This window comes from Rhinopithecus roxellana, chromosome 8 (assembly GCF_007565055.1).
Source record: "Rhinopithecus roxellana isolate Shanxi Qingling chromosome 8, ASM756505v1, whole genome shotgun sequence".
In the NCBI taxonomy this organism is placed as follows: domain Eukaryota; kingdom Metazoa; phylum Chordata; class Mammalia; order Primates; family Cercopithecidae; genus Rhinopithecus; species Rhinopithecus roxellana.
The window spans coordinates 20238028-20261999 of record NC_044556.1 but is presented as its reverse complement, the minus strand read 5'-3'; the positions used below and the strand labels follow the sequence as shown (position 1 = coordinate 20261999).

The following is a 23972-nucleotide window of genomic DNA, read 5'->3' as shown; positions in this document are numbered from 1 at the left end:
AACATTACTATATGATTAATGTCTGTCTCCCTCACTAGGCTGTATGTTCAATGAGTGTAAAACTACCTCTGTTTTAGCTCACCAATGTATCCTCAGGGCCTAGTATAAAACTGGGTTATAGTAAACACTAAAATTTATTTGCTGATCTTTTAACATGATTGGAGACAGAGTCTATCAATCAATCTCTAAGATAACAAGTTTAATCTTTCAACTTCAAAACTAAAAATTTTAACCATTTACTAATAATTCTTTTTTTTTCTTTGACACAAGTCTTGCTCTGTCACCCAGGTTGGAATGTAGTGGCTTGAACATGGCTCACTGCAGCCTCAAACTCCTGAGATCAAGTGATCTTCCTGCCTCAGCCTTTCAAGTAGCTGAAACCATAGGTGCATGCTTATTTTTAAAAAAAGTATTGGCCAGGTGCGGTGGCTCACACCTGTAATTCCAGCACTTTGGGAGGCCGAGGCGGGCAGATCACGAGGTCAGGAGATTGTGACCATCCTGGCTAACATGGCATCCTTACTAAAAATACAAAAAAATTAGCTGGGTGTGGTGGCAGGCACCTGTAGTCCCAGCTACTTGGGAGGCTGAGGGAGAAGAATGGCATGAACCTGGGAGGCAGAGCTTGCAGTGAGCCGATATCGCACCACTGCACTCCAGCCTGGGCGACGGAGCGAGACCCCGCGGCTGGAATGCAGTGGTGCGATCTCAACTCACTGCAACGGGGTCTTGCTGTGTCACCCAGGCTGGAGTGCAGTGGTGCGATCGCGGCTCACTGCAACCTCCACCTCCCCAGTTTAAGAAATTTTTGTGCCTCAGTCATGTGAATAGCTTGGATTACAGGTGCACACCACCATGCCCAGCTAATTTTTTGTATTTTTAGTAGAGACGGGGTTTCACCACGTTGGTCAGGTTGGTCTGAAACTCCTGGCTTCAAGTGATCCACCCGCCTCAGCCTCCCAAAATGCTGGGATTACAGGTGTGAGCTACCATGCCCAGCTCTAAAAAAATGTTTGTAGGGCTGGAGTCTTGCCATGCTGTCCAGGCCGGTCTTGAACTCTTGGCTTCAAGTGATCCTCCCACCTCAGCCTCCCAAAGTGCTGGGATTGTAAGTGTGAGCCACTGCACCCAGCCAATAATCTTTTAAAAACGTATTATATTCTTCCACTGCTTTGAGTAAAAGAAAAAAAAGTTATACTTTGCTATAATTCGTCTCATTTTTAGAACCATTGTCGTTTCCTCTTCCAGTGACTTCCTGAATAACTGTGCAATTACTAAGAGTTTTAGACAATAAGCTCAATCAGCTCTACTGCAGGCACTGCTCTGGTAAGGAAGCCAAATGTAAGGTATTTAAATAAATTTGGCAGGTATCTCCAAAGTGCTTACTATATACATAATGTGATGTGCTCTGACAGTAGCATTTTTTTAAAAACCACAGATATAGAGTATAACTGTCATAATTTAGCTTGAAAAACTACAATATGGACATAGTTAAATAACATAGGTGATACATGATCTTATTCCATACTCATCTGAATATATGATAAACATTAAATGCTAGAGTACCTCGAGATTCAAAGAAAAAAAAGTAATACTTTTAGACCAAACACTTAAATTTTAATTCAACAGTTAATACAATCACACAGTTTTAAAATTTCAAACATAGGGCGACCCGCTCGGGTCCCCTTCCATGCTGTGGAAGCTTTTTCCTTTCACTCTTCACAATAAACCTTGCTACCGCTCAAAAAAAAAAATTCAAAATGTATAAAGGACATTCTACGAAAAATCTTCCTCTCCTTCCTGTTCCCAAACCATCCATTTTACGACCAATATTATTTTTTCCCTTATCTTTCCAGTTATTTTATGGATATACAAACAAAACAGATATGTAATTTTCTGCTTATTTATCCAAATGAAGGCATTAATATGCACAGTACTCTGTACCTTCCCTTTTACACTTAGCACACATTTTGAATATTCTTCTTACCAGTATACATATTTTTTCTGTTTTAATAGCCATGTAATCGTTCATAATATAGATATATCACAAGTCATTTAACCAGTCCTCTGCTTAAAGATATTTACATTGTTTTCAGTGTTGCTATTATGTCGTAATGACTTACCTTGTATATAACATTATTTCACATATATGTGAAAATATCTACAAGATACATTTTTAGAAATAGAATTGCTGGGTCAATACTACTTTTCTTAACCTGGATTCTGCCTAAAAATTGAGCCTGAGAAACAGGCTTATATGCAGACAGTTTATTTGTGAAGTGATCCTGGGGGACCTGAGGTGCTGGAAGAGTGCAACAGGGAAGAAAGGAAGGAAAGCCAAGTCATGGGTGTATTTTCTAGCTCTCTACTACTCAAAGTGGCGTCAGCTAGCCAGAGCCTGTTAGAAATACACAATCTCTGTATCCTCCCTTGACTTACTGAATTAGAATCTGCATTTAAACAAGATCCCCAAGTGTTTTGCAGATACATTAAAGTTCGAAAAGCACTAATACAGAATTCACTATTGTAGGCAACTGGGACTCAATCTTGTTGGGGACCCTCTGAAGAGCTATGAAGGACACACTTTGAATTATCCATCCAACAGACAGAACAAGGAAACATTAACCACTGGCTCTCATCTCCCACTGGTCAAGGGTTTCCCTCAGGGATGTTAACTCTCTTTCACCTCCAGGTTTACACAGGTTCAGAATTGCTGAGCTGCAGATATCTCATGTAGAGTAGCAGTGAAGCCTCAGGACAGAAGGTGAGAAAGATGTGTATGTGATGTGGCTGAGGGAAAGTGCTGTCAGAATCACATCCACGGGCAGCTAGATGCTGCAGCAATAGTGTGAGTACAAACATGGGCCAAGAGGCTATAAGGTGGGACACCAGGGGTATCCAAAACACTGCCAATATACAATCAATGGAGCACTGTTTTTCAAGTGGTAGATTCCTCCATTGCAACCTAGAGAAATGTATTTAGTGGTTCACAATCAGCACTAGAAAACAAAAGAAAGAAGGGGGTGGGTGGGTGAGAAAGACAGAGAAAGAAAGGAGAAACATAGAAAACACCAGTACATCATATGAAATAAGGCTAAGAGATCTTTTGTGAAACTTGTGTTTCTGTCCTATATGTGTTAGTGTATTGGGTTACACTGAAAACAACAAAACAAACAAACAAAAAACATCTTTTTATTCTGGGTCACAAATAAAAAGCTTAGGAAACACAGAAAAAGTTGTGCTAATTTATGACCTTCCCAAGAATAAATCAGAATATTTATCCCATATATTCTTACTAACACAGTGAAAATTTCTTTTCATCATTCTGAAAGACAGAAAATGGTCTGACATGGTAGTTCTCATGTCTTCTCTAATGAAGTTCAGGATCTGCTCATCAAATTAAGAGGTATCTGTATTTCCTTAGTGAACTATCTAATTCTATCCTATGTTTCGCTTTGATTTTAAAAATCAATTTGTAGAAACTCTCTATATACTAGGAAAATCAGTGTTATAAATATCATATGAACTGTTATCTGTCTTTTGACTTGGTGACAAAGAAAGATAAAAATTTAAAGTTCCTCAAACTAAAACATACTTAAAAATTCTCCATGTTATACGCTAATGTAGTAGCACTTTCAAATCTCCCTTGATGACAAAGAAATATTTGATGGATCAGAGCACCTTCCATGGCATATGTGGTTGAACTGAATTAGAACTAAAGAAGGCTTAAGAAGACTGTCTGAGAAGTGACATCAGCAAGATGGCAGAATAGGAAGCCCTAAATCCTCCTTCCCCCATGAACACACTGATTCAACAATTAACAAATTATTTTTGTGAGAAATTGAGAAGCTAGTTGAAAGGCTCCTGCACTGAGGATGAGCAATAAACCAGACACTTTGAAGCTGATAGGGAAATTTGAGACACACTCTCACCAGAATCCTACCCCTGGCACAGAGCTGTACAACTGGGAAGAAAATCACAAGCGCCCAGCTTCTCCCTGGGGACGCAAAGAGTTAGACCATGTATGAAACATACAACTTTTCCAGGGGTTGCCTGCATGACTGATTTCTGTTTTGCAGTCTTGGAGTGCTGATGGGACCCAGCAAACTCTAGCTACCTGGGAAAGAACACAAATGGTGATTTGGGCTGGTAGTCACCATATCTCCTTCCCCAGCTCAGTACACAGCAAGTGAATGAAAAAATCCCTTGTTTCCAGTCATCTACCTGGGGAGGGAAAGAGTTAGTTTGCATGTCTAATACTCCCACTTTCTGGGGGACTGCCCAAAGGACTGGTTCTGTCTTACCTGTCTCAGAGCACTGATAATATCTGGTCTAATCTAGCCACCTGGGGACTAGTGAGAACAGAGATGGTGATTCTGACTGAGAGTCAGCACAGTCTTTCACTCTTGCTCAGCACACAGTGAGTAGACGATAGCTTCCAGTTCCCAACATCTCCCTAGGGAGACAAAGAATTGAAATGTGTATCCAAAGCCCCAACTTTTATGAGGGCTGTCCAAAGAACAGGTTTCTGTCTTGCTCTTTTGGAGAGCTAATGGGACGTGGCATGTCTTAGCCATCCGAGGGCCAATGAGAACAAAGAAGGCAGATGATGTTGCATGCGACTAGTTGCCAGAGCCCCTTCACTTGTCTCAGTAGAGAGAGAACAGCTGGAAAAACCCCAAATCCCACCTTCTACTTGGGGCAGGAAGGAATGTAGAGGAATATCCAATGACCTAACTTTTCTGGGGGCTACCCAAGAAACTTGACTCAGAGCACTAATAGGACCCAGTATACTCTAGATGCTTGGAAGCCACAAGAAAGAAAGTGAGTTTGACTAGCAAGAAGGTTTGAGAGGCCCTGAACCTCTGGCTGGGCTGATTATTAAGAGTCTTCTTCCTGTCCATGAGAACTGGAAGAGGTAGCTGTTAATCTAATATGCAGATACAAACAGAGTCAAGGAAAATGAACAAAGAAATATGTTCCAAAGAACAAAATAAATCTCCAGAAACTGGCCTAAATGAAATTGAGATATATGATTTAGCTCACAGAGAATTCAAAGTCATCATCATAAAGATGTTCACACCAAGGTCAGGAAAATAATGCATGACAAAGTAATAATTTCAGTAAAGAGATATACAATATTTTTAAAGTGCCAAACAGAAATCATGGAGCTGAAGAATACAATTACTGAATTGAAAAATTCTTTAAAGGTATTCAACAGCAGACTAGATCAAAGAGAAGAAAGAATAAACAAATTCAAAGACAGGTCATTGAAATTATTATTCAGATAGAAGAGCAAAAAGAATGAAAAATAGTAAAGAAAGTTTAAGGCACTGTGGGACAATACACACATTACTAAAGTTCCAAAGGAGAAAGGAGAAAAAGGGTCAGAAAACTTACTGAGAGAAATAATGGCTGAAAACTTCCCAAATCTGGAGAAGGAAACAGACACTCAGATCCGGGAAGCCCAAAGTACTCCCAAATAAGATGAATCCAAAGAAATCCACAGAAATCAAACTGCCAAAGTAAAAGCAAATTCTGAAAGCAGCAAGAAAAAAGCAACTTATGCACACGGGAATGTTTCTAAGACTAAAGGCAGATTTTCCAGCAGAAAGCTTACAGGCAATAAGGGAGTGCAATGATATATTCAAAGTGCTTTTTAAAAACAAACCCTTCCGACCAAGAATACTAAACCTGGCAAAATTGTCCTTCAAAAATGAGGGCAAGAAAAAGACAAAAGCTGAGAAAATTAATCACCAGTTGATCTGCCTTATAAGGAGTGCTAATAGGAATTCAAGTTGAAACAAAAGTACATTAAAAAGCAACATGAGAGCATAAGAAAGTATAAAACTCATTGGTGAAGGAAAATATATAAGGCCAGGCATGGTGGCTCATGCCTGTAATCCAGGCACTTTGGGAGGCCAAGGTGGGCAGATCACTTGAGCTCAGGAGTTCGAGACCAGCCTGAGCAATATGGCAAAACCCTGTCTCTACAAAAAAATACAAAAAATTAGCTGGTTGTGGTGGCATGCACCTGCAGTCCCAGCTACTTGAGAGGCTGTGGGGTGAGAGGATTGGTTGAGCCTAGGAAGCTTAGACTGCAGTGAGCCACTGCACTGCAGCCTAGGTGACAGAGCAAGACCTCATCTCCAGGAAAAAAAGAAAAGAAAAGAAAAATACATATAAACAAACAAAGAGCAATGAGTACTGTATCACTTATGGTAGTGAATAAATCACTTAAAAAAAAAAGATTTTGGCTGGGCACAGTGTCTCATGCCTGTAATTCCAACACTTTCAGAGGCTGATCTAGGCAGATTGCTTGACCCCAGGAGTTTGAGGCAAGCCTGGGCAACATGGCAAAACCATTTCTACAAAAAGTACAAAAATCAGCCAGGTGTGATGGCACGTGTCTGTAGTTTCAGCTACTCGGGAGGCTGAGGCAGGAGGTCAAGGCTGCAGTGAGCTGTGATCATGCCACTGCACTACAGCTTGGGTGACAGAGTGAGACCCTGTCTTAAATTTTTTTTTCATTTTTTAAGCATGGTGTTAGGTTCACAGCAAAACTGAGAGGAAAGTACAGAGATTTCCCATAAGCCCCCTGATCTCACACAACGCACAGCCTCTCCCATTATCGACATTCAACACCAGAGTGGTATATTTGTTACAACTGAATTAATCACTTTTAATTTTTGCATATAAGTTAAAAGATAAATGTATTAAAAATAACTATAACTAAAAAGTATATTAACGAATAGGTACTATAGGTGAAATCAGTAACACAGTGTATGTGTCGGGGGAGAAGTAAAAGTAGAGAATTTCTGTGTATGTGATTGAGCTTAAAATAGACTGTTATATCTATGAGATATTTATGTAGGCCCCATGGTAATTATAAATAAAATATATATAGAAGTTATACCAAAAAAGAGAAAAAAAAATTTTAGTATATCAAGAAAATAAAGCACACAGGAAGACAGCAGGAGATAAAAAAAAAGGGACCAAAGAACTATAGGACAACAGAAAATAATAAAATGGCAATAGTAAATCCTTTCCTCTCAATAATTACTTAAAATATAAATAGATTAAACTATCCAATCAAAAGACAGAGTGGCTAAGTGGATTCAAAAGCAAGATCCAATGATATACTGTCTACAAGAGACTCGCTTTAGATTTAACAACACATTTAGGCTGGAAGTGAAGGAATAAAAAAAGATATTCTACACAAATGGTAATAAAAAGAGTAAGAGTGGCTATACCTTATCAAATAAAATAGACTTTAAGTCAAAACTTGTCACAAGAGACAGACATTATGTAATGATAAAAGAATATGCTAAAAGAAATGATAAAAGGAAGATAGGAAGATACAAAAATTATAAATATATATGCATCCCGCATCACAGTATCTAAATATATAAAGCAAGTATTAATAGATCTGAAGAGAGAGATAGCAATACAAAGATAGTAGGAACTTTCAATACACAACTTTTCAATAGTGAATACAACATGTTGGGCACAGTGGCTCATGCCTGTAATCCCAGAAACTCAGAAGGCTGAGATGGGAGGATCACTTTGGAGAAAGTGGCCAGTATTTTAAGACCAACCCGGGCAATACAGCAAGACCCTATCCCTACCAAGAAAATAAAAAAAAGCCAGCTATGGTGGCACATGCCTGTAGTTCCAGTTACTTGGGAGGCTGAGGCAGAAGGATCACTTAAGCCGAGGAGTTTGAGGCTGTAGTAAGCTATGATCATGCCACTGAACTCCAGTTTGGGAGACAAAGTGAGACTCCATCTCTAAACTAACTAACTCAAAAGAATAATGAATACATCAGACAGAAAAATCAATGAAGAAATATTGGACTTCAAAAACACTATCGACCAAATGGACCTAACATAGCTATACAGAACATTCCAACCAACGGGGGCAGAATATACAGTCTTCTTAAACATAAACAAAATATTCTCAAGAATATATCACATTCAGCCACAAAATAAGTCTTAACAAAATTAAGACAACTGAAATCATACCAAGCATCTTTTCTGAACACAATGGAATAAAAGTAGAAATCAACAGCAGAAGAAAAACTGGAAAATACACAAATTGCAGAAATTAACACGCTTTTGAACAACAAATGGACCAAAGAAGAAATCAAAGGATAAATTAGAAGGTATCTTGAAACAAACAAAAACAACAATGCAAAATACCAAAACTTATGGGATGTGGCAAAAGCAGAACTAAGAGGAAAGTTTACAGCGATAAATGCCTACATTAAAAACAAAAAGATCTGAAAAAAAACCAAAAACTTTACGTTATACCTCAAGGAACTAAAAAAAGAAGAAACTAAGCCTGAAGTTAGCAAACCAAGAGAAAAAATGAAGATTAGAGCAGAAATAAATAGAGGATAGAAAAACGATTTTTAAAAAATTAACAAAACTAAGAGTTGCTTTTTTGAAAAGATAAACAAAATTGACAATCCTTTAACTATACTAAGAAAAAAAGCAGAGAAGATGCAAATAAATATTATACAATCCAAAATGAACGAGGAGGCATTACAATAGATGCCACACAAATTAAAATGATCATAAGGGACTGTTATAAACAATTATAAGCCAATAAAGAAGGTAACCTAGTAGAAATGAATAAATTCCTAGACACATACAACCTATTAAGGTTGAATCATGAAGAAATAGAAAATCTGAACAGACTCATAATGAGTAGGAGATTGAGCTGTAATAAAAAGTCTCCCATCAAAGAAAAGTCCAGGAACTGATGGCTTCATTGCTGATTCTACTGATGGCTTCATTACTGAATTCTGCTAGTTAAAGGAAAGACCTAATACCAATCCTTCTCACACCCTTCCAAAAAACTGAAGAGGAGCGAATATTTCCCTCATTTTACAAGGCCAGCATTACTCTGACACCAAAGCCACATAAGAATACTATAAGAAAAGAAAAATTATATGCCAATATCCCTGATGAACATAGATGTTAAAATCCTCAACAAAGCACTGGCAAACTGAATTCAACAGTACTTTAAAAAGATAATTCACCATGAACTAGTGGTGTTTATTTCTATGATACAAGGATGATTCAACATATGTAAATCAATTAATGCAACCCACATCATTAACAGAATGGATAAAAGTCAAATGACTTTGGTAAATGACTGAGGTAACTGACTGAGGTAAATGCAGAAACAGTATTTGACAAGATTCAATTTGCTTTTCATGATTGAAAACTCTCAACAAGTTAGGAATAGAAGTAAATTACCTCCACATAATAGAGGCCACAAGCCCACCACTAGCATCATACCCAAGGTTCACCCAGAAGACTTTTCCTTTAAGTTAATATCTGGCGCAAGGCAAGGATGCTCATTGTCTCCACTTCTATTCTCTCCATAACATAGTACTGGAAGTCCTAACCAGAACAATCAGGTATGAAGAAGAAATAATATGGCATTCAAACTGTAAAGGAAGAAGTAAAATTGTCCCTGCCTGCAGATAACATAATCTTATATACAGAAACTCTAAACACTCCACCAAAAAACTGTTAAAACAAATTCAGTAAAGATAAAAGATAAAAAATGAACATACAATAATCAGTTGCATTTCAACTAACAATTTTAACGATTGAAAAGGAAATTAGAAAAACAATCCCATTTGCAATAGCACCAAAGAGTGAAATACTTAAGGATAAACTTATCTAAGAAGGTGAAAGCCTTGTATGCTAAAAACTACAAAACATTGATGAAAGAAATTAAAGAAGGCACAGCTGGGCACAGTGGCTTGTGCCTGTAATCCCAGCTACTTGGGAGGCTGGGGCAGGAGGATCACTTGAGACCAGGAGTTCAAAGTTGCAGTGAGCTATGATCATGCCACTGCATTCCAGCCTGGGCAACAGAGCAAGACCCTGTCTCATAAATAAACAGATAGACAGATAGAAATGTTAAAAAGAAATTAAAGAAGACAAACAGAAAGACATCTAGTACTCATGGATTGGAAGACTTAATGTTGCTAAAAAGTCCATACTACACAAAGTGATCTATGAATACAATGCAATCTCTATCAAAATCTTGATTGCTTTTTTTATAGAAATAGAAAACACAAATCTGAAATTCATATGGAACCACAAAACACCCCGAATAGCCAAATTAATCTTAAGAAAGAAGGAAAAAGTTGGAGTGACTTTGAGTTTCTGATTTCAAAATATATAACAAAGCTGTAGTAACTAAAACAGTGTGATACTGGCCTAAAGACAGACATAGAGATCAATGGAACAGAACAGAGAGCCCAGAAATACATCCGCATACATACAACTTCTCTTTAGTAAAGGTGCCAAGAATACACAATGGGTCAAGAAAGTCTCTTCAACAAATGGTGCTGGGAAAACTGGATATCCATAAGCAAAAGAATACAATTTGATCCTTATTGTACAACATACACAAAAATCAACTCAAAATGGATTTAAGACTTCTAACTTAAGACCTGAAACTCAAACTCCTAGAAGAAAACACAGGGGAAAGCTTCATGACATTGGTCTTGGTAATGATTTCACAGATATGATACCAAAAGGACAAGCAACGAAAGCAAACATAAACTGGTGAAACTATATCAAATTAAAAAGTCTCCATACAGCAAAGAAAACAAGACATTGAAAAAATCTACAGAATGGGGAAAAATACTGCAAACCATACATGTCATAAGGGGCTAATTCCAAAATATATAAGAACTCCTACAATTTAATAGCAAAAATCTGGTAACACAATTAAAAATTGGCTGAAGACTTGAATACACATTTCTCCAAAGATGACATACAAATGGCCAACAGGTATATGAAAAGACGTACTGTGTCATTAATCATCAGGAAAACGCAAATTAAAACCGCAAGGGGATGTCACCGCACATCTGTTTAGATGGCTAGTATCAAAAAAATAAAAGATAACAAGTCTTGGTGAGGATGTGGAGAATAGGGAGCACTTGTACACCACTGGCAGGAATGCAAAATGGTGCAGCTGCTATGTTGAACAGTATGGAGGTTCCTCAAAAACTTAAAAATAGAACTACTGTATGATCCAAAAATCCTACTTCTGGGTATTTGTGTTGGCCTGTTTGCATCGCTATGAAAGGAATACTGCAGACTGAGCAATTTATAAGGAAAAGAGGTTTATTAGCTCATGGTCCTGCAGGTTGTACAAGCATGGCATCCACTTCTGTTCAGCTTCTGGTGAGGGCCTCAGGAAGCTTACAATCATGTTGTAAGGTAATGGGGGAGCAGGCACATCACATGGTGAGAGAGGGAGCAAGAGACAGAGTGGGGAGATACCAGGCTCCTTTTTAAACAACCAGGTCTCACCTGAACTACCAGAGTGAGAACTCACTCATCACCATGGGGATGGCACCAAACCATTCATAAGGGATCCGCCCCCATGACTCAAATCCCTCCCAAGCCCCACCTCCAACACTGGAGATTACATTTCAACATGAGACTTGGAGAGGACAAACATTCAAAACACATCAGCATTCATTCAAAAGAACTGAAATCAGGATTCCAAAGAAATATTAGCACTACCATGTTCACTGCAGCACTACTTACAATAGTCAACATGTGAAAGCAACCTAAATGTCCACCAGTGGATGAATGGATAAAGAAAATGTGGTGTATACATATAGCAGAATATTACTCATTATTTAAAAAGAAGGAAATTCTGTAATATGTGACCACATGGATGAATGTTGAAGACATTATCCTAAGTGAAATAGGCCAGTCACAGAAAAGGCAAATACTGTATGATTCCATTACAAGTCAAACTCATAGAATCAGAGAACAGAATGGTGATCGCCAGGAGCTGGGGAATGGGAAAATAGGGAGTTGCTATCATTGGGCATTAAGTTTCAGTTACGAAAGATGAGAGATCTGATGTTCAACTGTGTGCCTATAATTGACAATGCTGTACTGTACGCTTAAAAATTTGTTAAGAGCATAGATACCATGTTAAGTATTCTTTCCAAAATAAAATAAGGATGAATAAGAAAATATATAGAAAGTAATATTAATGAACTAGAATTGCCAGATATAATTCATATATAAATTACTTCCCACAGGTAAAAGTCACATTAATAAGAATTGGTCAGAAGTAATGCTTTCTGAGATCTGCAAACACACAAGAAATTTTTTTTTTTTTTTTTTTTTTTTTTTTTTTTTTTTTTTTTTTTGAGACGGAGTCTCGCTGTGTCGCCCAGGCTGGAGTGCAGTGGCGCGATCTCGGCTCACTGCAAGCTCCGCCTCCCGGGTTCCCGCCATTCTCCCGCCTCAGCCTCCGAATAGCTGGGACTACAGGCGCCCGCCACCGCGCCCGGCTAGTTTTTTGTATTTTTTTTAGTAGAGACGGGGTTTCTCCGTGTTAGCCAGGAGGGTCTCGATCTCCTGACCTCGTGATCCACCCGCCTCGGCCTCCCAAAGTGCTGGGATTACAGGCTTGAGCCACCGCGCCCGGCCCACACAAGAAATTTTTTAAAGTGCAATTCATTTTTTAAGTTAGTATCAAATGTGTAAAAACATAACAATTTGGAACTATGTTTAAAAATAACACTTAATATTGCATGTACATATTATAAGATTTTCTAAAAGGTCAATCTGGGGTTATTGCTAAAAAAAAAGACTGCTTGCTTTTTCTGGGTAACATACTTCGAATTTTGAGAAAATTAAAATACTCTATTTTCCATCAATAAAGCTAAACATATTTTACTTATATAATAGAATATGACAAATATGTTAAATTAGTATTTCTTAAAACCTGATTATCCACAAAGAAAGACAAATTTTGAGAATAATCACCATGATGCCAGAGGCTATTGATGAAACTGGATGTTTGGCTGTTCTGATGTTTTTCATCTGTCTTGAAAGAAAAAGTCAAGTATTCACCACAAAGCTTACAAGGACCTAATTAGAGCCATAAAATTAAAAGAGTATAGCATTGGGAGAGGCATAGTTTGATGGGCTTATTCTTCAATTAAAATCATATACCTACCAATTGTTTAAAAAAAAAAATTAAACTCGTTAAAAAGATACTCAGCTAAAATCCCTCCCAATCTATCTTTAGCCTGTCCCTAGACTCATCTTCTCTCATTCTAGTTACAGCAGAATACTGACACTACCTAGACTCCACATCCCTGGTCACATTTTTAGTCTTTCAGGAATGCCCTAACCTACTTATTTTAAAATTGTCCTCTAACCAGGTTCATTTCAAATTAATTCTCTCATTATTTCAGTCAGATTTAACCTGTGTGATCCTATGTATACACCTGAATTCTAAGTTATACAATTCACTTGCTTACCTATTTGACAATATATACTGAGTGCTAACATGTGCTAGGCACTGTTCTAAGGCTGAGGCTACAATGGTAAAGATTTGACATATAACTTAATGCTTGTACTCATCAGTCTAACCTGTATTTTTCTTAGTTGTTTAAATGTCTATTTTTCCACAAATTTGTGAGTTTCTTGAAGTCAAGTCCCACACATTAAAAAAAAAAAAAAAATCTTTGCTCACATGGAACACTTATCGTATTGTATTTAGAATGGTAGCAATTGGTTTTAAGACTAGGTTTTGTCTTTTATTGTCTTGGGAACTTGAACAAGGCACTTAACTCTTTGATTCTCTATTCTCATATGTGAAGTAGAGACAACAGTACCTGCCTAATGCTAAATTTTACACAAAAAAAGTATTTTGTGGAGCTCTATAAGTCTAAAAAAATCCACTAAATATTGGGACTAAGCAGATAAAGAAAATGTGGTACATATGTACTACATGTAATACTACTGAATCATAAAAAGGAATGAAATAATGTCTTTTGCAGCAAGATATTGGATGGAGCTGGAGGCCATTATTCTAAATAATTCACAAATGGAAAACCAAATGCTGTATATATTTCATTCACTTATAAGTGGGAGCTAAGCCATGAGAATGCAAAAACATACACAGTGAAAAAATGAACTTTGGGGATTTAGGGAGGGGAGAAGGTTGGAAAAGGTGTGAGGCATAGATTATATATTGGGTACAATGTACATTGTTCAGGTGACAGGTACACTAAAATCTCAGACTTCACCTCTAAAGAACTCACCTATGTAACCAAAAACTGCATGTACTCCAAAAACTATCCAAAAAAAAATCATTAAAAAAAATACCAGTACTACCACTACATTAGTAAATGAACCTGCCTCTTCTATTGAACTGAACTATGGCTGGGCCAATAATTTGTTAACTATTCACTGACCAACAAACTAATGTAAAACAGTAAGCAACAATACAACACAGTCCTTCATTAGCTAAAACACAGACTTACATTTACTTTTTTTTTTTTTTTTGAGAGACAGTTTCGCTCTTGTTGCCTAGGCTGGAGTGCAATGGCATGATCCCAGCTTACTGCAACCTCTGCCTCCTGGATTCAAGTGATTCTCCTGCCTCAGCCTCCCGAGTAGGTGGGATTACAGGCATGTACCACCATGCCCAGCTAATGTTTTGTATTTTTAGTAGAGACTGGGTTTCACCATGTTGGCCAGGGTGGTCTCAAACTCCTGACCTCAGGTGATCCACCTGCCTTGTCCTCCTAAAGTGCTGGGATTACAGGCATGAGCCACTGCGCCCAGCCTTACATCTACTTTTTGGAGTGGTATCTCAACAGCTGATATCCTACACTTGTTCTGTCAGTTAGATTTTGACGTAATCTTCTATGTAACCCAGTCTGATGTTATCCTTCAGGGTTCATGGGACCACTAGCAGGTATTTAGATATACATAAGAGGTCCGTGAATAATGTCATTTTGTTTACTGTTGTTTCATTATAATGTCGATGAGGGAAAAAAGGATTCCTGGCCAGGCCATTGTCTGTGTAGAGTTTTCATGTTTTAACCATGTCTGCACGGGTGTTCTCTGGACACTCCAGTTTCCTCCCACATCCCAAAGACGTGTACATTAGCTGAACTGGCATCTCAACAATGTCCCAGTATAAGTGAGTGTTCTGCCCTGAACTGGCATCTCTACAACGTCCCAGTATAAGTGAGTGTGCTGTGCTGTGAGTGCACCCTGCGCTGGAATGGCATCCTGCCCAGGTTTGGTTCCAACCTTGGGCCTTTATAGCTGCAAGGACAGGTTCCAGCCACCCACAACTGAAACCAGAAAAAGCATGTTGGAAAATGAATGAACACAAATTATTGTAAAGTAAGAATTCATAAAGTATATGGTGATCATACAAATATATGACAATAAGCGATGCAGGATAAAAACACTCAGTGAGCCTGCCATATTTGTGACTACTTTGGAACTGCATATAGTAGGAGGTGTTCTTTACAATTTTTGCTTTGCAAACATTTATTCCTTGATTTAACCCACCATTGCTACTACTGCCACTCATGGTTTCACCAAAAACTGGGTAAATAATTACTTTGTTTTTATTAATATTTCTGAAATGTATGTATAGCTCACATTTACTTCAATGTTCAATATAAGAAGTGTCTTGGGTCTTTACTAGAAGGCTCATGATCTTTTTGTGACCAGAAATATGCCATAGGAACTTAACTCTTGTTCATATCCATTAGTCTATATACAGTAAAATTAGTTTTGCTATACATTGTTTTGCTTAAAGTTAAATTAGATTCCAAGGACCCATCAATGACATCAAGTGCAGACTTACTGAATAAAGACATTTGTCACAGGGAGTTGACCTTACACAATTGTAGGAGCTGCTTAAACAGCCTTTGTATCTGATGGTGCAGTTTGAATTCCACAGGGCAGGCAGTTGAGAAGAGGAAAGATGTAATGTTGGGGAGAGTGAGAACAAACTGACACCAAGAGCATCAGCTAGAATTGACAAGGATGGACTCACATCAGTCTTACTGCCTCCAACCTGGATGCAATGGGTATCCTGCAGGAGATGCTGGTGCCTTTCATTATAGAGTTAGACATACACCTGGCACGGGGCAAGAGAAGCTGAAGGAGGACACAGGGCAAGGAAGAACAGTTACAGACCTGGCTGCAGTGAGCCAGTAAATAACTTTCCTAGCGTAAATGAACACTGCAGTAGTGTTCCAACCTTCCTAGTGTAAAAGCCAAAAACAGCTGCTGTTTCACTCCTGTCCTCCAAATTTCACACAAAATTGTCTCTTTTGGCCACTCTAATTAGAAACATACAAGAAGGAAATTCTGTGAAGTATAGTTGACTCTAGTGAAACTAACATGTTACAGAGTCAACATCTTGTCAACCTGGCATCTCTTAAAACCATACACATATCTTAAAACCATACTTAGTTCTCAAATGGAGAAAGTAACAGTCATGCTTTCACCTAACATGATACAACTATCCCTCCACACAACAAGCATGCTAACCCCTTCCTTCTAAAAGACAGGATACGAGTTCCTTTTTTTTGTTTTCAGGGGACGTTCATTCTTCTTCAATCTGATTCACAGTTTTCTTTGATATCTTGTAACTTAAATATGTAGATACAAAGTTAACTTTTTTTTTTTTTTTTGAGCCGGAGTCTCACTGTGTTGCCCAGGCTGGAGTGCAGTGGCCGGATCTCAGCTCACTGCAAGCTCCGCCTCCCGGGTTCACACCATTCTCCTGCCTCAGCCTCCCGAGTAGCTGGGACTACAGGCGCCCGCCACCTCGTCCGGCTAGTTTTTTTTTTTTGTATTTTTTCTTAGTAGAGACGGGGTTTCATCGTGTTAACCAGGATGGTCTCGATTGCCTGACCTCATAATCCGCCCGTCTCGGCCTCCCAAAGTGCTGGGATTACAGACTTGAGCCACCGCGCCCGGCCACAAAGTTAACTATTATTAACATGTCTTATATTAGATGATGCGGAATGAGACAGTAGGAGAAAAACAAAAATATTTGATTAATATATAGACAAATATATATTAAGAAGGAATATGAACATTTGTATCAGTATTGTAGTGTTCACTTCTATAATTCCTCACGTAGCTGTAGCTGTTATTTTTACATACCTTTTTCTACTAACCACTCCATATTCCCTTTGCCCTCAGCAAGTACTTCACTGTTCATAGTTTCTTATCTGGAAGGGTGGCCCAAACTTTATTCCCGAAAAATCAGGGCCATCATCAGCACTGCCTAACTTGGGTTCTTACAGCTTTCTATTGATTTTACTCACAGAACCTGGGAGTACTGCATTCCAGACGTACTCTACATTACCCAGACTGTATAGTAGCAACTCAATTTCCTCTTGATAGGCTCAATCTATCAATAATTCCCCTTCTTTGCCTGTGGGTTTACAGTGGCTATAGGAGGGCAGTCTCAACTTCCAGTTCAACAGAATCATTATTTGTGTCCCCACATGGAAGCATTCTTCTTTTGGGGATTAAGACTTATAAATCAGCAGAGCCTAAAGTTGGGAGGAAAGGAAGCAAAAATTTTGCTACTGAATCACTAGGAGTAATTGTGTGTGGTGCCACACTTATTTCCAAACTGTGGTTTTTAGGCCCGTGAATCCTGGCTAGAGGAGAAATAGCAGCATAAATCAAAATCTGATTTAGAGCATGTATTGCATCCTGGAGGATACTGCCCCAGCCCCACAGGGCATTGCCACCTAGCTGGCACTGTAACTGAGTCTTCAAAGGCCTTTCCTACCTACTATCAACCCAGCTGCTTCAGGATGACTGGGATCTTTCTAAGACCAGTGAATTCCATGAGCAAGGCCCAATTTTCATACTTCATTAGCTGGTGAGTTCCTTATTCAGAAGTGATGCTTGTGGAATATCATGGTAATGGATAAGGCATTCTGTAAGTTCATGGATAGTGGTTTCAGCAGAAACATTATGAGCAAGGGAGGCAAATCACTATCCAGAGCAAATGTTTTTTCCAGTGAGAACAAAGCACTGCCTTTTACAGGATGGAACTGATCCAATGTAATCAACCTGCCACCAGGTAGATGGCTGATTCCCTTGAAGAATGGTACCACTGAGAGGTTCACTGTTGTACCCAGATCCACCTGGGTGAGTGGGTCGATATTGCTGAACCAATGCATAAACCTTTCTCTGTGGCACCATGTCTGCTTTGTTCATGAATCAATATACACATCCTGGTGGTTCTGCTTCTCAGTTTGAACTCTGACAGATGAGCTGGGTATGGAGAGTGGTTTCAAAGGAACTGAATCTTAGGATTAGGTTATCTGAATTGGTTCACGCCTCTTCCTTTATAATATTTTACATTTATATTTCAATCACTGAAAGTACTATACAAAATTGAATAAACTTTTTAATGGCACACACACAAAAGAGTATTCAGGTTATACTTACTAAGGACTGAATCAACATATTAAGACAACTTTTCTGAATCTCAGGAGGTATATTTGCAAAGCTTCTCTCAGACCAAAACCTTGCAAAATGCTTTACAATCCACCTGTTAAAATCAAAGAATACCAAGTTAAAGAAATTAAAATGTTTTTCATTATAATAGTCAATATTTTGGTTTCAATTACATAACTGTACATATATATGACCTGACTAATACTATCGATTTTATGAACTCTAAAATGGACTTTATATTCTCTTTCCTGTAAACAAGTATTTTAAACCCATGTGCAGAGATTTTAACATAATTAACCATGGCTCAGCTAAGATAAAATGATCCTAAATATCTTCAGTAATATCTAAATTATTACTCTACTTAGTGGTGAAACTAGTACAGCACTAAGCTACTTACTTACATTGTGTCCAAGAAAACAGGCCAACGCTAAAGTTTCCCACAAAATTAGAAGAATAGAAAAACAAAATCCCTAAATTAATAGTATCAGCACTACTTAACATAACTTACTTCATGCAGTCAGCAAAAAGACTTTCCACTCCAACCGAATGAGCAATAATCAGGCATTCTAGTACAGACGTCAGTGTTCTGGGAACAGGCTAAAATTGATGGAAAACACAACATTTATTCTTTTTCAATTTACAGAGGCTAAAAACATTTGGTTCATAAAGATAATCCAATTTATATACCTAAACTGCAGAACACATACAACTCAAAATCCGATAAATTCAAAATTTATTTTCTATATTTAAACCTTTATCTGAAATTAACTTCTGCTGGTACTGAGGCTACAAATAAGCTCTAGTCAGAGTCTTTATTTTTTTCCTTAAAAACACCTTTCTATACAAAAACTTAAACATGAATGTTTATAGCAGCTTTCTTCATAACTGCCCAAACTTGGAAGTAATCATGTTGTCCTTTACTAGATGAATGGATAAATAAACTGTAGTACATCTGTGCAATGAAATATTCAGCTCTAAAAAGAAATGTGCTATCAAGCTATGAAAAGACATGGGGGAATCTTTTTTTTTTTTTTTTTTGAGACGGAGTCTCGCTCTGTGGCCCAGGCTGGAGTGCAGTGGCCGGATCTCAGCTCACTGCAAGCTCCGCCTCCCGGGTTTACGCCATTCTCCTGCCTCAGCCTCCCGAGTAGCTGGGACTACAGGCGCCCGCCATCTCGCCTGGCTAGTTTTTTGTATTTTTTAGTAGAGACGGGGTTTCATCGTGTTAGCCAGGATGGTCTTGATCTCCTGACCTCGTGATCCGCCCGTCTCAGCCTCCCAAAGTGCTGGGATTACAGGCTTGAGCCACCGCGCCCGGCCGACATGGGGGAATCTTAAATGCATATTACTAAATGGAAGAAGCCAATCTGAAAATGCTATATACTATATGATTGCAACTATATTACACCCTGGAAAAAACAAAACTACAGAGACAGTAAAAAGGTCAGTGGTTGCTGGGGGTTAATGGGGAGGGAAGGATGAGCAGTCAGAGCATAGAGGATTTTTGGGCACTGAAAACACTCCTTATGATACTATAATGGTAGACACATGCCATTATACACGTGTATAAACCCATAAAATGTACAACACCAATAGCGAACTCTATTGCAAACCATGAATTTTGAACAATAATGTGTAACTGTATGCTCATCAGTTGTAACAAAGGTACCGCTCCAGTGGGGATGTTGACAGTGGGGGAAGCTATGCCTGTGTAGAAGGAAGTGGGTATGTAGGATATCTCTGTACCTTCCTCTCAATTTTGCTGTGAACCTAAAAATGCTCTGTTTTTTTTGTTAAAAAGTCTGTAATTCCTTTAAAACTAAGTGTCACTAACAACTTTCAATTTTATGGCATATCATTTGAACTCTTTTGGCTGCCAGAATGCACACAATTTTTATTCTAATTTATTTTAGGTTAAATATCTTTTTTAAAGCAAAAGTGGTATAATAATTTCTAGCACATCACATTGCAATACAACAACATGGTCTAATCTGCTTCCTAACGTATAAATACAAATTAAAGTAATTGTGCAATGAGAGGCGCTATATTGATCTCAGATAAAAATAATTTAGTTAGATCATAATTACATATATATATATATATTTTTGAGACAGAGTCTCACTCTGTCGCCCAGGCTGGAGTGAGGTGGCGTGATCTCGACTCACTGCAACCTCCCCAGGGTTCAAGAGATTCTCCTGCCTCAGTCTCCTGAGTAGCTGGGATTACAGGCATGTGCCACCACACCTGGCTAATTTTGTATTTTTAGTAGACACGGGTTTCTCCATGTTGATCAGGCTGGTCTCGACCTCCTGACCTCAGGTGATCCACCCATTTCAGCCTCCCAAAGTGCTGGGATTACAGGTGGGAGCCACCACGCCCGGCCACATAATGTATTTTTTAAAAGCACATATACAGAAATAATAAATGAGAACAAATAAAATGTAGATACAAGTAGCAAAAACAGCTCACTTCTCCTATTGTTACATATCTTTGCTATGTATTGCCCGTGCCATGTATTTTCATGTTTTGGACGTTTCTAAGCAAATTTATTTCTCAATTAGGTTGAAGAGTTTAATTTCTTTTTATACACTTAATAAAGAACATCAAACAGCCAATTTGTATATCTAGTCTCTAAATGTGTACTTCTGAAGATCTGCTCTCTGAGAGAAGAGCAAAATCTTCTTTGGAAATGTCTCCAGCATAGATAGTCCTTCTGATAAGGTCAGTGATTTCTAACTCTTTATTTATGAATTACTATGAATTTGATTTTCTAATACCCCTCTACTAAAAGTGTTATATTAGTATTAAAAAAATTGAACATAGGCCAGGTGCAGTGGCTCATACCCGTAATCCCAACACTATGGAATATCGAGGCAAGGTGGATTACATGAGGTCAGGAGTTCGAGGCCAGCCTGGCCAACATGACAAAACCCCAAATCTATCAAAAATACAAAAATTAGCCAGGTGTGGTGGCGCATGCCTGTAATCCCAGCTACTTAGGAGGCTGAGGCAGGAAAATCACTTGAACCTGGGAGGCAGGTGGAGGTTGCAGTGAGCTGAGATCCCATCACTTGACTCCAGCCTGGGTGACTGAATGAGTGAGATTCATCTCAAAAAAAACAAAACAAAAAAAAAGAAATTGAATGCAAATCTTTCGCTTTGCATATTAACAATTTAAACAATTAAGATACCTTTGAGATAACTAGAGATACTTCAAGTTATATAAAATATCTGTGTGTGTGTGTGTGTGTGTATACATATATTTTGTTTGTTTTTTTTTTGAGATAGGGTTTGGCTCTGTCACCCAGACTGGAATGCAGTGGTGTGACCATGGCTCACTGCAGCCTAGAACTCCTGGGCTCAAATGATCCTCCCACCTCAGCCTCCTGAGTAGCTGGGACCACAGGCACATCCCACCATGCCTGGCTAATTTTTTAAAAATTTTTTGTAAAGACAGGATCTCCCTCTGTTGCCCACGCTAGGCATAAACTCTTGGGCTCAAGCAATCCTCCTACCTTGGCCTCCCAAAGTGCTGGGATTATAGACATGAGTGAGCCTCCACACCTGGCCTAAAGTATATTTTTAATTGGTGACAAAAAAAAAAAAAATGTAAGGCCTACCAAAATCCTATAAATAAAGTCAAAAATGTTTAATTGTGTAAAACACAGGATTGTGAAGCTAATAAAATTATTGAAGCTAGCTTGCTAGGAGTTCTGGGACGAGTTGTCCATCATATTATACCCATATTTGTATTACTGTATAACATTATTGTAAGTTTATGATATTTAAGTCACAGCCAAAAATATGCATAACTAAGAACTAAGGCTGGGTGCAGTGGCTCACTCCTGTAATCTCAGCACTTTGGGAGGCCAGGGCGGGTGCATCACCTGAGGTCAGGAGTTCGAGACTCACATGGAGAGACGGGTGAAACCCCGTCTCTACTAAAAATACAAAAATTAGCCAGGTGTGGTGGCATGCATCTGTAGTTCCCAGCTACTGGGGAGGCTGAGGCAGGAGAATCGCTTGAACCTGGGAGGCGGAGGTTACAGTGAGCTGAGATCGCACCACTGCACTCCAGCCTGGGTGACAGAGTGAGACTCTACCGCAAAAAAAAAAAAAAAAAAAAAAAAAAAGGACTAAAAGTTCAGAATTATATATATTCAAAAGTATATTTATAAAAATATACATTACGAAATATAAAGCAAAAATTTTAAAGATTAGGTCAACAAAACCAGAAATTGTTCTCTCAAATATCTGTTACCACAGCAAAATAGACAATATTAAAATAAGTGGCTGGCCGCGGTGGCTCACACCTGTAATCCCACCACTTTGGGACGCCGAGGCAGGTGGATCACCTGAGGTCAGGAGTTCAAGACCAGCCTGACCAACATGATGAAACCCCGTCTCTACTAAAAATACAAAAAATTAGCTGGGCGGGGTGGCACGCACCTGTAATCCCAGCTACTTGGGAGGCTGAGGCAAGAGAATCACTTGAACCTGAGAGGAGGAGGTTGCAGTGAGCCGAGGTCGTGTCATTGCACTTCAGCCTAGCCAACAAGAGCAAAACTCTGTCTCAATAAATAAACAAATAAATAAAAGCAAAGAAAGTTTTCAACAAAACAGCATACTGATAATTTAAAATAAACTTCATTTTCTGTTTTATTAATAATATAAACAAATATGTCTTTTGTGTTTTTAAAATAAAGTGAATTATTGAAAGTAAAATACAAGAAGCTGCATATAACCCAATACACTCATCCACATATTAAAAAAAAAATAGAGGCAATGATCCAAAGACTACTCATAAAAGATTATTTTTACAACTTTTAAAGCTCTTAAATAAGCTTTAACTGGCTTACTGAAGAATTTCAGCTCAAAGATACTAACATGAGACTTTTTATTTTCCCAACTAATGCTTTCAACCATGCTATGTCAAATCTCCCCTTTTTCCCATCCCTTAATGAAACTATAGGCAGATTCCAACATTTTCTGGATACGACTGTTATTGAAATGCAGCACAGTACTATTTTAACACCTATCTCTTCATCGTATCTGATATAATTATTTCCCTCCCCATTGCTGACTAGATTTATGGTTGAAATGTGAAATAGGGAGTAGTGCATGGTCTGATCTCCCGCTCCTCCATTTTCTGGGTCAAATTCGTACGGAAGACTATAGATGGCTCTGGTCACCTTACGTAATTAAGCAGAGACCAAGATGGTAGTAGGGAAACGTCCTTGGCTTTGTTCTAATTCAGATACTGGAGGCCTTTATTGATATAATGGCTCTTTTATTGGCAGATCAAGCTTCAACTTGGGCTCTCTGTGGATAAGAACTCTTCAAGTGGTTCATGATGCACAATACCTCCCCAAGTGGGACACGGTGTCATCTAGCCCTGTTATCAGTCTTCTCTAACTTTCATGAAACCATTAAGGTCCTCCTCCTTCCCTGTGGACCATGTGTAACGGGGGTGCAGAGTGGAATCCTCATATTTTTTTCTCTGTATGACAGTAACTGACGTCCCTTACACCAAGGCTAGTTTTGGCTTCTCCAGCAAGTCTTCTCTCTTTAGAAATCTCCTCACTCAACTACATTCTCATTGGCTTCTCAGACATATTCCAAGCTCTCCTAAGAAATTTATTACCACTTTCTCTTTGT

The 23972-nt window shown here is 38.5% G+C and overlaps 1 protein-coding gene across 2 annotated transcripts in view; it reads right to left on the bottom strand.

Annotated features, from left to right (window-relative positions):
• Positions 1–23972, bottom strand: part of LOC104667804 (AP2-interacting clathrin-endocytosis protein) — a 106696-nt gene that overhangs the window by 19321 nt on the left and 63403 nt on the right. For both annotated transcript variants that reach the window (XM_010370374.2, XM_030936946.1), the window contains 2 exons: positions 18823–18911; positions 18306–18408 (listed from right to left, as the gene is read on the bottom strand). In XM_010370374.2, coding sequence (XP_010368676.2) covers positions 18306–18408; positions 18823–18911 — 192 coding nt within the window. The remainder of the gene's footprint in view (positions 1–18305; positions 18409–18822; positions 18912–23972) is intronic.